The 12,947-nt window shown below is 33.8% G+C and overlaps 1 protein-coding gene across 3 annotated transcripts; it reads right to left on the bottom strand.

Moving 5' to 3' along the window:
- Positions 1-72: 72 nt before the first annotated feature.
- LOC105777087 (DNA topoisomerase 3-beta) lies at positions 73-10,450 on the bottom strand. Of its 3 annotated transcripts, none has more exons than XM_012600149.2 (15): positions 10,305-10,450; positions 10,119-10,175; positions 8,729-8,832; positions 8,176-8,269; positions 7,445-7,544; positions 6,857-7,100; positions 5,609-5,771; positions 5,400-5,519; positions 4,611-4,690; positions 3,375-3,653; positions 2,961-3,129; positions 2,753-2,881; positions 2,428-2,640; positions 2,152-2,331; positions 73-996 (listed from the first exon to the last, which is right to left on the bottom strand). In XM_012600149.2, the coding sequence occupies exons 1-15, from the start codon at positions 10,329-10,331 to the stop codon at positions 337-339; spliced, it is 2,619 nt and encodes an 872-aa protein (XP_012455603.1). In that variant the 5' UTR covers positions 10,332-10,450; the 3' UTR covers positions 73-336. The 3 variants fall into 3 exon arrangements, with proteins under 3 accessions (XP_012455603.1, XP_012455604.1, XP_052477896.1); XM_012600150.2 differs by having other exon boundaries at positions 8,176-8,264; positions 10,305-10,415; XM_052621936.1 differs by lacking the exon at positions 10,305-10,450 and adding an exon at positions 7,891-8,053 and having other exon boundaries at positions 8,176-8,832; positions 10,119-10,164.
- Positions 10,451-12,947: the final 2,497 nt, after the last annotated feature.

A 12,947-nucleotide genomic window follows, 5' to 3' on the forward strand; every position in this document is an offset into this window, starting at 1 on the left:
ATGAACATGAAAAATTAATAATAACACAATTATTTAAAAATTCTATAGTATGAACTAATTTAAACACAATAATGGTACAAAAAACCTACACAATATAAATATATATAATTTAAATTTGAATAATTTTTGTTAATTCTCAAACTGAGACCTCAAAGGAAAAATTCTCGAGTAATTTTGACTGGCCTAAAATGTTAAGTTCTTTAAGGACTTCTTTTCATGAACTGAAGATATAGATTCGCCACAGCAGGAATCTACTTGCAAAAAAAAAAAAAAACTGTACACTTCTCCGGCTAAAAACCAACGGATTTGAAAGCCAAAGTTAACAGAAAATACAGTTCAAAAATCTCGGAAACTCATTCTAGGGTCGACCTTTTTTCCAGCTGTGCGCCCTCTTCCCCTATATCCACCTCTACCTCTACCTGTTCCTCTTCCTCTGCCTCTTCCTCTTGCACCAAAGCCTCGGCCAAATGATTTACCATGCTTCACCTCCACAAGTGAATGAAGCAACTCGTCACAAAGAATGCAACCAGTATGCAATGTAGCTCCATCTTCCAAAGGAGTTGTTTTCTTATTAAAGTCTACCTCTATGATTGTTGAGTCACATTCAGCACAGCGGTCTCGGGTGGTGGCAATGCGGTGAGCGCCCTCAGGGAGTAAGACAAGGCAATTGCATTTGTTGCAATACAGTCTCCATTTCGGAGCACTTACTGGATCTAAAACTAGTGTTCCGCTGCATTCAGGGCAAGCACAGACTCCCTGGGCCACCACAGAATGTCGGCATGTGGGGTGTAGGCAGAGGAAGCAAGGCATGCCTGCTCCCTTCCCCAACTTCCCTGTACTCCCTATCTTTGCGGAACCAAAGAGAGTGTCTATTCCTTCAAATGGAGGGCTATTATAGCAGTACGGGCAAAGGGGGAATGACTTGCCTTCCGGACCGGGCATGGAGAAGATCAAAAGCTCGAAATTATCCAGCGGACATGTAAGTTCCTTGTACAACTGTAGAAAATTAAAATGCAAGTCAGAAGGGACAACTTAAGCACAGTCAACGATATAGATATGATGACATGACAATACAGCCACTTCTGAGGCTTTTCCTGCCATCAACTTTCAAAACAACCTATAAGATCGGAAACATTGCCACACAATATGTGGCCACGTCTATATTTGTGTCATTGCTTGCGTTCTTTTGCATGTCAGTCGTGTAAATACAAGCTCAACACAAAATATTAAGTTACTGTGTTTAAAGATGTCAAGTTTATTACTGTTGTATTTTATTGAATATGTCATGTTTGTGCAATGTTTTAGTATCATATTCAAAATTACCAAGTCTAGAGTACTATAATCCATGCAATTCTGTACGGCACATCAAGCTATTGAAAGAAAAGGACTTATCAAATCGAATCACATTTGCTATGCATAAGTTACATTCAGCTCTAATTTTCTTCTAGATTAATTTCTTTAAAGAAATCAAAGACTAGTATTGTACACTCAGGAGACCAACATGGCTAGAGATGACAACTTCAATCTTTCCTGTCATGTCCCCGGGATGCCCCACCTTCAAATAGGTTTCTTTACAAGGGGAACAAGAGAAAGAAGACGAACCAGGCGCCTAAAGTTACGTATTGCTACCTCTGCTCCATTGTGTTTGACCTTTTTAATCATTTTTTTGCTACATCAAAAAGGTCCTTGTTTGTGACTTTTTCAATCTACCAAACTCAACTTCAAACATCTTCTTAAAAACATATTGAATATAAAATTTAAGAAATACGTTCTGGAAATTTTGAAATTCTATATTTGTAAATCTTATTCATTTAAGATGTTATTAAAAATAATGATCAAACTTATTTTAGTCTGATCCAAAAAGCCAATAAGAGAAACAAGTTTGGATGAGGAAGTAGTACATTCTAGAATCAATCCATGCATAGGAGGAAATGAAAGAAAAAGAGAGAAGGTGGGGGGATGGAGTCGAAGATGAACTAGGCAACCTAAGGGAAGACATTTACCATAGTGCTTATCTAGTTTTCCTTCTAATCCAAGGATTTTGTGCAGACACAAAATTTATGTGCCACTTATATGCAAGGAATAACATCCACGCAAAACATGCTTTAGTGAAAATATAAATTTTGAAAAGGTCCAGCATTTCAGTGTTACCTTGATTGTGCCTTTTTGAGGAAGATAGTAAACTTCTTCACATGTGCCACAAAACATACGTTGTGGTTGTGCAGAAATGTACTTCATGTACCGCAAACATTTACCACATTTACTAAGAGCACGCCCCGAATCAGCTAGTGGAGAGAATTGCGCTTCAAACAATGCATCCATGTTCTCTATCTGGAAAAAGAAGGGGGAGTTGAAGTGATGAATAAATAATTCTAAACTACAATATCCAAAAGCAATCATAAAAATCAGTAACATAAGCTCTCAAACCTGCTGAAGAAAATAACAGAATTTTTGCTTGAATTGTTGGAGTACATGCTGCACAACACGAAAATGATTGGCCTGACCCTTAGCAACCAAAGTGATCTGGTGCTCAATGAAACTGCGTATGTCTGGCAAACAAAGATCCGGATCAATACATTGATAGCCTCTTATCAATGTTATGCCTAAAGTAGTTGGAACCAACCTCCTACCAGCTTGAACCTGCATTTTATCAATGAAATATCAATCTCATGCAAAGATAAACTAAACTATTTTGCATACCAATGCTAACCATCACAAGGGTAAACTTAAATTAGTTGCTTAATTTATAAACCTGAACATAGTTCCGTTCACATATGTTGTTTATATGCACAGGTATTGATGCATCTGTGCCTATCCCGTTCTTCTCCATTAGAGAAATGAGCTCACTCTCACTGAGATAATCAGGAGGTGAAGTTTCACCCTAAGGAATTTACAAAATCGGGCATCAGTATCAATATTTGAACACTTGATGATTCGCTAAACGGAACTGCATGTATTACCTCATATAACTCCACTCTTGAAACTTCAATTTTCTCCCCCTTTGTAAACTGGGGTAGATTTTTCTCATTTATGGCCAACCATGGCATAATATATGTAAATCCTTGTACTGTGACACGCTGCCCAATGCAATGGAAGAATTCTCCACCAATTGAAAATTCTACTTTTGTCCTGAAATAGGCAGCAAAGATACATATTGTGAAAGAAAAGCGAATAATAAAATATAATTAACCAATAATAATCAAAATGTTTCTGTGGCAAATCAACAGATGAGAAGATGGCTAATCATGCATTAGAATCCCAGAATGTTTCAGTGGCACCAATCGCATTCATTTTTTACATTGATCACAATAGGATATAAGAAACTGCTGGAAATAACTAAACTAAATAAACAAGATTACGCATTAGGCTATTACCTCACATATTTGCAGTCAGGAGACACAGTTCCCATAAAATGTTGACAGATATACTGATATAATCTCCAAGCATCATTCCCAAGAACATCCTCAGTTGCTGGTCGCATTGGAGTTATAGGAGGATGATCACCAGCATCTGTTCCTGTCCGTGGTTTATGATAACCTTCAGCAAGCAGTCTTTGGACACAATCACTCCATGATGGATTGTTCTCTAGTACCTTAAGCGTGCCTTTGAAGTCAAATGATGAAGGATATGCTGTACTTTCAGTTCGCGGATAGCTAAACCGCCAAAATTCCAAAAGGAGAAATAAATAAAATAATTACTACTGAAAACAAAGGAAGTACAAAATAATATGCAGTTATACATGAAGTAAAATGCAACAGTGTTATTTATCATAAAACTTTCTTAACCATGCTTATTAGAACCAGGACTAGTAATTAATGAATCTAAACCATAACCCCTAATTTTCATCATTCAAGGCTCCAAAACATCAGTTAAGGAAGCAACTGCAAATTCAGAAAACCATTAACCCATGATTTAGTTAGGTATATAAAGACTAATCACATAGTTTTTAATTTATTATTGTATAGTCTAAACAATACAATGAAAGTATGCATGCCTGTGTATATCTACTTCCATCAAAAGGACACATAGAACTAAGCTCCAGACAAGACAACCCTCTTAAACCTAGACACACACAATGCTTCGTATCAATCCTGACAACCCTAAAAGGGAAAAAGATTCAGAGTATATACTCTTACAGTCACCACAAAACAGAGTTTAGTACTGAACTTTAATCATCAATTAAATATAAACGCAAAAGAAGTACTAAATCATCCAGCTTTCATTTCCAGCAGAAACCTTTCTGCTGAACATAAACCCTATGTTGAGTCTAGGTAAAACTAATATGATTCTATTAAAAAAATCAGTCATCTAAATAGCTAAATCTTTAGCAACAACATTTAACATCAGTTCCAAAGACTCAACAGGTCATATCCAAGAATATTGATACAGAATCTATATGCTTTCTTCATAATAACAAATTACAATGGGATTGTATATTATTCCTTGCCTGCCTTAGATTTTTCTCTTTGTATAAATACCTATGTAATCATCTTTTGTATGAGTGAAAATTATTTAAATCCCTATAAAATTCATCTCTCAAATATTTAATGTCAACATAAGCAAAGATACAAAGAAACTCATTGTAATCTAAAACAGTGAGAGAAGAGGACCTTATGAAACCTTGAGTGTATAAGCGTTCAGCAATTTGCATGGCTGTCTGAGGTCCATAGCCTAATGCACTTGAAGCAACCTGAAAAAAATTAAAAAGGGTTATCCTGATATATTTTATTTACTTATGGTGTTTAAAAACCATGTAAGAGTCTAAAAAATTTACTTCCAAAGGTCCAAAAAGTTGGGATTACAAATTTGAAATTTTCAATAATTTTTAAGAAGAAAGCCGCTTTGAGGAACAGCAAAAGCAAATGCTAAGATACCTGCTTCTGTTATCAATTACTTTTATTGCCCTTTTTCTTTACAACTTAACATTGTGTGCTGATATTGGACATTTTATCTCAAACACACACTTCTTTTAATCATAGCAATGCCAAATTCCCACATTGCAACCACAAATTTTCCCCATATCTTTCAAACTGCATGCCTTTAACCGTGATTTTCATCCACACCAGCAATGTTACACTAGATCTTATAGTTACAAAAACAGAGAATTCAGCAAGATTTAATTTGTCCATAAGGAATCAGCCACGCAACAATAGAACATCTTACAAAAAGAATGTTATGTGATTGAAAGCAATCTACATTCACTCTTTCCTCACTGGATACATCAATATGCTATTCATGTAACAACTAGCCATGAAAAGCAAAGATTTTTATACCCATATATGGTCCACCCAACATGTCCGAAGTAATTTACAGTTCTTTTAAGCAGCTATTCAAGAATCAAGTAGAAAATTACTTTTTACAAGTAAAAAAAAAGTAGAGAAATTCATAATTCTTCTAACCTTCAAAAGATTTACTGTGTTGAGACCAGAAGGTCGACCTTTAGTTTCCTGTTTTTCCGATACATCAATTACTTCAAGAATTCCATCCTCAGTCACCAACTTTTGAAACATCATAGCAACCTGAAAATATACCAAAAATCATCAGTTAGCATAGCTCGTTAAAACTCCAAGAGAAACATCAATAAATTCTTTATTTTACAAGGACTCACATCTATGTCAAACAACTTTTGACGTTTCCATTCTAGCTGGAGCTCGTAACCATTCTGAATAATATAAGGACGTAATGCCCAAAACTTTTCAGGTTTGAAAGTATTAATTTGCAGATAACGCTGTACACAAAACCCAAGGGTAGGAGTTTGACATGGACCATAGCTGAAATAAGCAATTAATTAGGAGATTAAGTAGTGCACAGAAGTTGGCCAAAAAGATTATCAGTTGCTGCGAAGCAAAAAATAAACAAACCACTTTTATGGGATAGTAGTCAGTGTAACTCTAGAGAAAGAAGACAAACCAAAAAGAAAACAATCAACATTGCCTACTCTAAAGGTAAAATGAAAGGCTAAAAGTAGAAAAATAAGCAAGACCATAAACTTGCAGATAGCTGTACAGAACGAGAAACCTAGAAAAGAAGCTAGCTAAATCAATATCCAGAAAACAAAAATTGTGAATAAGCAAAGGTAAAAACAACACCAAGAATGACGTTTCTGTATGCACAGCATGGGGCGCCCTAAGTCAATGGAGCTTGAATTTAATCCGGACACTAGAAATGATGAAGGATAACTAAGAAATAACTGTTAATTAATGGCCAAAGAAACAAGGGTGGGAGCAGAAAGAAAGATCCGGTTGTTCAAGGTACACCAGAGGACGGTAAAAACTCCCTTTTACCTCTTTTTTTCCCCAAACTATTTTTATACAATTTTTAATTTTATTCCTTTTTTAAATTATTAATTTTAGTAACTTTTATTTTATTATTTTATGTCCTACTAAAATTTTAATATGTTTGAATTATTATTTGACAAAAAGATAATTTTAATATTTTTTTTTCACTTATTATATATATACACATCTTAATCTAATGTCTCTAATAATCATTTTCTCTTCTCCCTGTAATTCACCTCACTGCAATTGTTGCTTTTGTATTCAAGCATGTATCCTACTATTGATTTTACCATGACCATTGTTTCCAATCTCACTAGAGCAAACCTCATATGTCCGTCCAAATAGACCCTAAATTATCAAAATAGAAAGGGCAGAAATATAAGGCAATGACTAATTTAGATGTCAATAAAATATTATCACCAATAGAACTACAATGTAATCCTCAACTCTGGTATAAGCAAATGAGAACTGACACGCACAAACTTCTCTGTGGGCGTAAAATTATTAAGCAAATAAAAACCCCAAGGAAAAAAATGCATAAAGAACTAAAAAATGCTAGGAGAGGTGAAAGAACCAACGAGATAACCCTGGAGTCAAGATTCCCATATTTTCCTTGAAAATAACTAGTTTGAAATCGTGTAAATGCAACACCAACTTTCAAATCTATCTCTTGCCGAGCATCCACAGCAAGTGCCTCGTGTCTGTTTGGTTCCACCAGGTTGTCCATAGCCTTCAAAATGTCCTTCTCGGTCACAGAAGAAAACCGAGCACGATAAACCCTTTTCTTTGCCTCATTCATTGGAAATCTCGTACATTCAATGACTGCAAGAAATTTATAATGATGATAATGAGTTAAATAAGAAGACATGCAAATCTGTAATTCAGTCATTGAATGTACGAGCAAGAAATCTCATACATTTAAAGACTGGAAAACCCATACATCACTATTCAGTATAATCACAATTGGAAAAACAAATAATTTTGTTCTTTCTTCTTCTTTTTCCCAAGTTATTAAAAAACAGCAATGCAGATTAATTTACAGGGAATAAGACATGCTACCATTTATCCTCACATAAATTCGCTTAATAATTTGATAAGTTCATGGACCAACAAACTTCACAGTGATGTACATGGAACTACAAAAAGCAAAAAGAATATATATATACCTTCAAAACAAATGTTCTCTCCTTCACGATCACAATCCAACCATAGTACCAAATAACCACAACCACGCGCTTCTTGACTTAAATGTTTAGAAATATGAGCCTGATTAACCAAAAAAGTTATTAGAAATTTATATTTAGAAAGGAGTTATAGCTAAAGAAATACTGCACCAGAACAAGGAGCTAAACACACTCATCGCCAAGAAATAAAATGCAGATCGGACCATAATGTGATGGAGAAACAAATTTTTTGTCTGTCCGACCAACTCCAACTGTCAGGTTTACTGTCATATACTTTATGCACTGTGACTACAGCAGGTTGGTGGGTTTAAGTAGGTCAACATTCCAAGTTAAACGACATCCAAATCCTTACGAGACATGAATTTTAGAGAACTCATGTATGAAATTAATTTACAATTCAACTTAAGTGCAAATTTTCATTCACTCACTAAGTGCATAAGGCAGACATATCTGATAATAATAAACTAATCTGTGAATTTGCGTAGGCATTTCCATGGCAGGAAGAGAGACACTTTTAATTCCATCACTAAATTGCTGCGAAACATCCCAGAATTCAGACATGTTTGTCAACTACTGCCATCACATGAATTGCTGAGATCATGATAACAGGAACACAATTCTTTTAGTAATGCCAAGTTGACACAAAAATCAATAAAAAGAACAACAAAGTAGAAAATTATAAAGGTAGATAGGAAGCCACATAGACTATATACCCTGGGGTTTGCTTCTGTCTTGACAACTGAAGCTTGAAATAGGTCCAGAGGATTAGTGGCGTTCCAATCTTGATAAGATGCTGGAAAATCTACACTAGATTTGTACAATAAAGAAAAAAGGAAAAAATATCATCACCAGGAATCAAGATAATAAATTATACAAGATAAGGCTACAATAGGTAAACATAAAAAAGCAACAAACAAAATTAGCAGTTCTCTAACATCTACAAGCCATTTTGTTACGGAGCCAAACTGTAAATTGCAATATTGCTTAGACAAAATTTCACTGCACCATATAGCTGCATATGTTCTTTCTGAATCAAGAGAGTCAAACTTTACGTAATGTCTTTTCCTGTATCAAAATATTCACTCAAGCCTTGTCATACTATTTTTTAACTAGAATAGACATAAAATAACTTCAAAAGGAGAAAAGCATCAGCATTCTGGGCACCTAAATATAATAAAACCTCAAGTAGCAGTCAGCATAAGACAAGAAAACCAAAAGAAAACAATCTTTTTCTTTTTTTTTCAGTTTTTCAGGGAGAATAAAGACCTGAATACATGTCCAATAACTGAAGTAACTTTATAATGGGCATGAAAGCCAAGAAACTTCCCATTGAACTCGTGAACTTCCGTACTACCTTTCCTTGTTGACATCTGACAAATGTAATAGAACTTGTAAGTAACTAGCAATATTCAATGGCAAAAACAGAAAATTTGGCACAGCATTTACAAAAAAGACAATGGTATCCTAACCAAAACATGAAATGCTTCATGATTACTACTAATATGCTAAAATGAAACTAATATAAGAAAGAAAAAGGAAAAGAAGATCGATTCAGCATTGCGTCCGACACATAAGAGCACTATGCATTACTTCTACTAAATGTTATTTTAAACCAAATCCAACACTGACCAAGGGGTATGGAATTTTCCAAACAGATTATTGTTCATTCAAAAAAGAAGCCATTAGTAATGTAGCTCAAGAACAAATATTAGAAGGAGAATCAAACAAATCAAGCATTGATTGAATTCAGTGATGTCAAGGCGAGCACCTAGGCGCTAAGACACAGCGCAAATGGCCATTTCCGCCTCAAGGCGAGGCGACTTCGATCAGGCTAGCACTTGGTGTGCTTTTCAGGCGCCTTTGTTGCAAAGCCAAACGCAAAAAGAGTGCACTTCACTAAAGAGCCATTCCATTCTCCATTCCCATGATTTTTTTTTTTTTGACTTATAAAAGAAAAATATAATAAAATATAACAAATAACTTTTTTTAATTAATTATTGACCTAATTTTATTATATAAAAACCTAGTTAACTCTTAAAAGTTAAAACTTTTCAAGAGAAGATGAAGATGAAGGAAATTTAGAGCTAGTTTCTGATGATGATATTTAATTTCGTTCTTATGGTGTTTTATTTTACAATGCATTAAGTAAATTATTGAACTTAAACTATTGAACAATTTTTTGAATTTATAAATTGAATTATATTAAAATTTGTGTACATTTTACATATAATTTATATTTATGTGCTTGCGCCTTGGTTTACGCAGGCGAGCGCTTTTTTTGCATCTTGCGCAGGTTCTAGCACCTCAAGTGTGCCTCGTGCCCTTGAAAACATTGATTGAATTTCTATAATTCAAAAGAAGGCAATGCCAACATTCTCTTAAAGGGCTTTCTAATATAAAATCCAGTAATTTGCTTTAACTTACGTAGCCTAAAATAAAAATTAATGGAACTAATTAAATCTTCATAAATATAGAACATTTTCTTATTTCTCTAAACTTCGTTTTCTTTTCGAATGTCTGCTGTCGCGATGAAGTCAATGGTCAATAACATCCTAAAGAAGAAACCTAATCAAGATTAAATATTTCAAAGTTCAAATTTACAGAATCAGAATAACTACAAGGGGATTTCACAAAATAAGAGAGAGTTTAAGCATACCTGGCCACGAGAGAGTACGGAAGCAATGGAGAGTGCGATGCTAGGCTTCTCCGCCACCTGTAAAAACAGTGAGAAAAATCAACTTAAACATTAAGCATGACGAAATTTATTTTATGATTAATTTTATGCATTTAGCAAAAAGAAATTGAAATTGAAAAGTTTCAAAAGCTTTGTTTGATTGATTACCATTATAACTTTGGGAGGCGAAGACATATTCGAATTTAAACCTGATTTTTCCAATTTCCAGTTCCACTGTATTTGTTGAGTTTTTCAGCTTCAACTTTGGCTCTAAATAATACGCATCGGAAGAAAAACGACGTAGTTTTTAGTTTAAATACTCTGTATCCCCTAGCACGCTTAGTAATCCCATATCGGTCCAAACGTCCGATAGATTATCCGGTGTCGGGATTCTTTTTCCCCACTAGAATTAAAATTCAATATATTATCTGGAATAAATATTATAATTATATTATTAGTATTGATTATTGCTGATTATATTACTTAAAAGTTTACATAAAAACGAAATAAATGTTTTGTTATAATGGAAAGGTTGAATGTTTAATATCAAATTGTTTAATTTTATTGATTTTATTAAAAACATTCCTAAAAAGATATAAAAAGACTCTTAACTTATTTTGTATAAATAATTATTTTTTAATCATTGTCGAAACTTTTTTTTGAAATCGACTTTATAAAAAATGAAAAATGAGAGTCGCCACCAATCTTTTTTATGAAGTGTGACCGGCTCACCTCGTAATTTGATCATTTTAATAAATGGCTTGATTTATTAAAACAATGATTTTGGTCTACAAAATTCAAGAAATGGGTTCGGGAGTCGGTTACGTACGAGAAAGGATTAGCACCCTTGTAACGCCCAAAATTGCCACTAATTGATTAATTAATGTCTTAATGTCAAAAGTTAAACCCTCGAAAAGAATTTAAAATACGATCCCTCCTTATATTAATGTATTTTTGTATTAATGTATTTTTTTTAGTAAAATCCCTTAAATAGATCAAAACGTATGTAAAAGGCTCTCTTATCTCGAGGTAACAAAAGTTCGCATCCCGTAAGTTAGGACACGACGTCTCGAATCCTCGAAAACAAACTTACTCTTTATTTAAAATATTATTTAAATCTCATGTGTTTAAATTTTAAGAGGAATGTTCGGTTATCTTAGCTCAAAGAGAAAGTCGAACCCCGTAAGTTAGGGCACGACCTTTCGAATCTCCAAATACGAAACATGTCTTAATTCTTTTTATGCATCAAGCAAAAATTAACGTAATATTAAAATGGTATATATTTAATTTATTCGGGTATAGTATAAAAACGGACAAATATGTTTAAATGTAACACTTGGCACGGACACTAGCACAATATAAGATAACGGGTAAAAAAGATGAAATAACGAGTGGATACAATAAAACAAAAATACTATGCTAGTGAATAATGATAATACACTATGATGATGATAGAATAAATAAATAAATAAATAGCAATTTGATAATAATAATAGCAATAATTATTAATCATCATAGTATTAACATAAATAATAATAATAATAATAATAATAATAATAAGAACGGGGTGACAAAATAGGGCAAATGACCAATAAAAGCCGTTTTTTTTCAAAATTTATCGAAATGGGCCGATTTTTTGATTATTTGCCGGAATGGGCCATTTTCCGCAAAATCGCGTCCACGTCAGCGCGATGCCAGGGTACGTGTCAGGACATCGCGTCCATGTCAGCGCGATTTGCTTACGTGGACACAAATCGCGCCTACGAGGACGCGATTTGCTGACGTGGATGAACAATTTATGTTTTTAAGCTTGGAAAACTTTGAAAGGCCATAACTTTTCGCTCGGTTGTCCGATTGAGACGATTTTTTTATTTTGAATAAATTTTCGAGATCTACGCGCTGACAAACCGCTGAAGGCAGTTTGCTACACTTTTCATCGAAAAAGATCCTTTTTTGCCCCTAAATTTTGATTTTTTCGGTTTAAAATTGAATTTTGAAACATTCAAATCATTATTTTCCTTATTTATTTGAAGTAAACACGGATCTTTTTTACGTAATTGTCTTATATCATCCTGTTATAGGTATAAGTCACTCATTCCACTTTTGAGAAGTTCCTAAAATTTTCATTTTATTCAATTTAGTCCCTAAAACCTAAATAGTCATATTTTCAAATCTAAGCTTTGTTTTTCAATTCAAATTCAATTTCATCCTTCCATAACATTCAAATATTCTTAAATACAAAAATTTCATGGTAATTTTGAAATAATTACACTTTAGTCCCTATACTCGTAACTAACAAATTATACTTTACAAATTAGTCCCTATTCATCTCTAACAAGTTTGTCATCGCGTAGATCTCGAAAATTTATTCGAAATAAAAAAAATCGTCTCAATTGGACAACCGAGCCAAAAGTTATGGCCTTTCAAAGTTTTCCAAGCTAAAAAACATAAACTGATGCCACGTTAGCAAATCGCGTCCTAGAGGGCGCGATTTGTGTCCACGTCAGCAAATCGCGCTTACGTGGACGTGATTTCCTGGCGCGTACCCTGACATCGTGCTGACGTGGACGCGATTTCGCGAAAAATGGACCATTCCGGTAAATAATTAGATAATTGGCCCATTTCGGTAATTTTTGAAAAAAATGGCTTTTTTTGGTCATTTGCCTGACAAAAAATGCACATATAAGAAAAAAAGACAATACCAATTTTAAATATAAAAGGGACAAGGAAATAAATAAATACATAAATAAATAAATATAGAGGAGAATAGTTTATAAAATATTGAAGATAAATGACTAAATTGAAATATAA

The sequence above is a fragment of the Gossypium raimondii genome, chromosome 10, assembly GCF_025698545.1.
Source record: "Gossypium raimondii isolate GPD5lz chromosome 10, ASM2569854v1, whole genome shotgun sequence".
NCBI lineage: Eukaryota > Viridiplantae > Streptophyta > Magnoliopsida > Malvales > Malvaceae > Gossypium > Gossypium raimondii.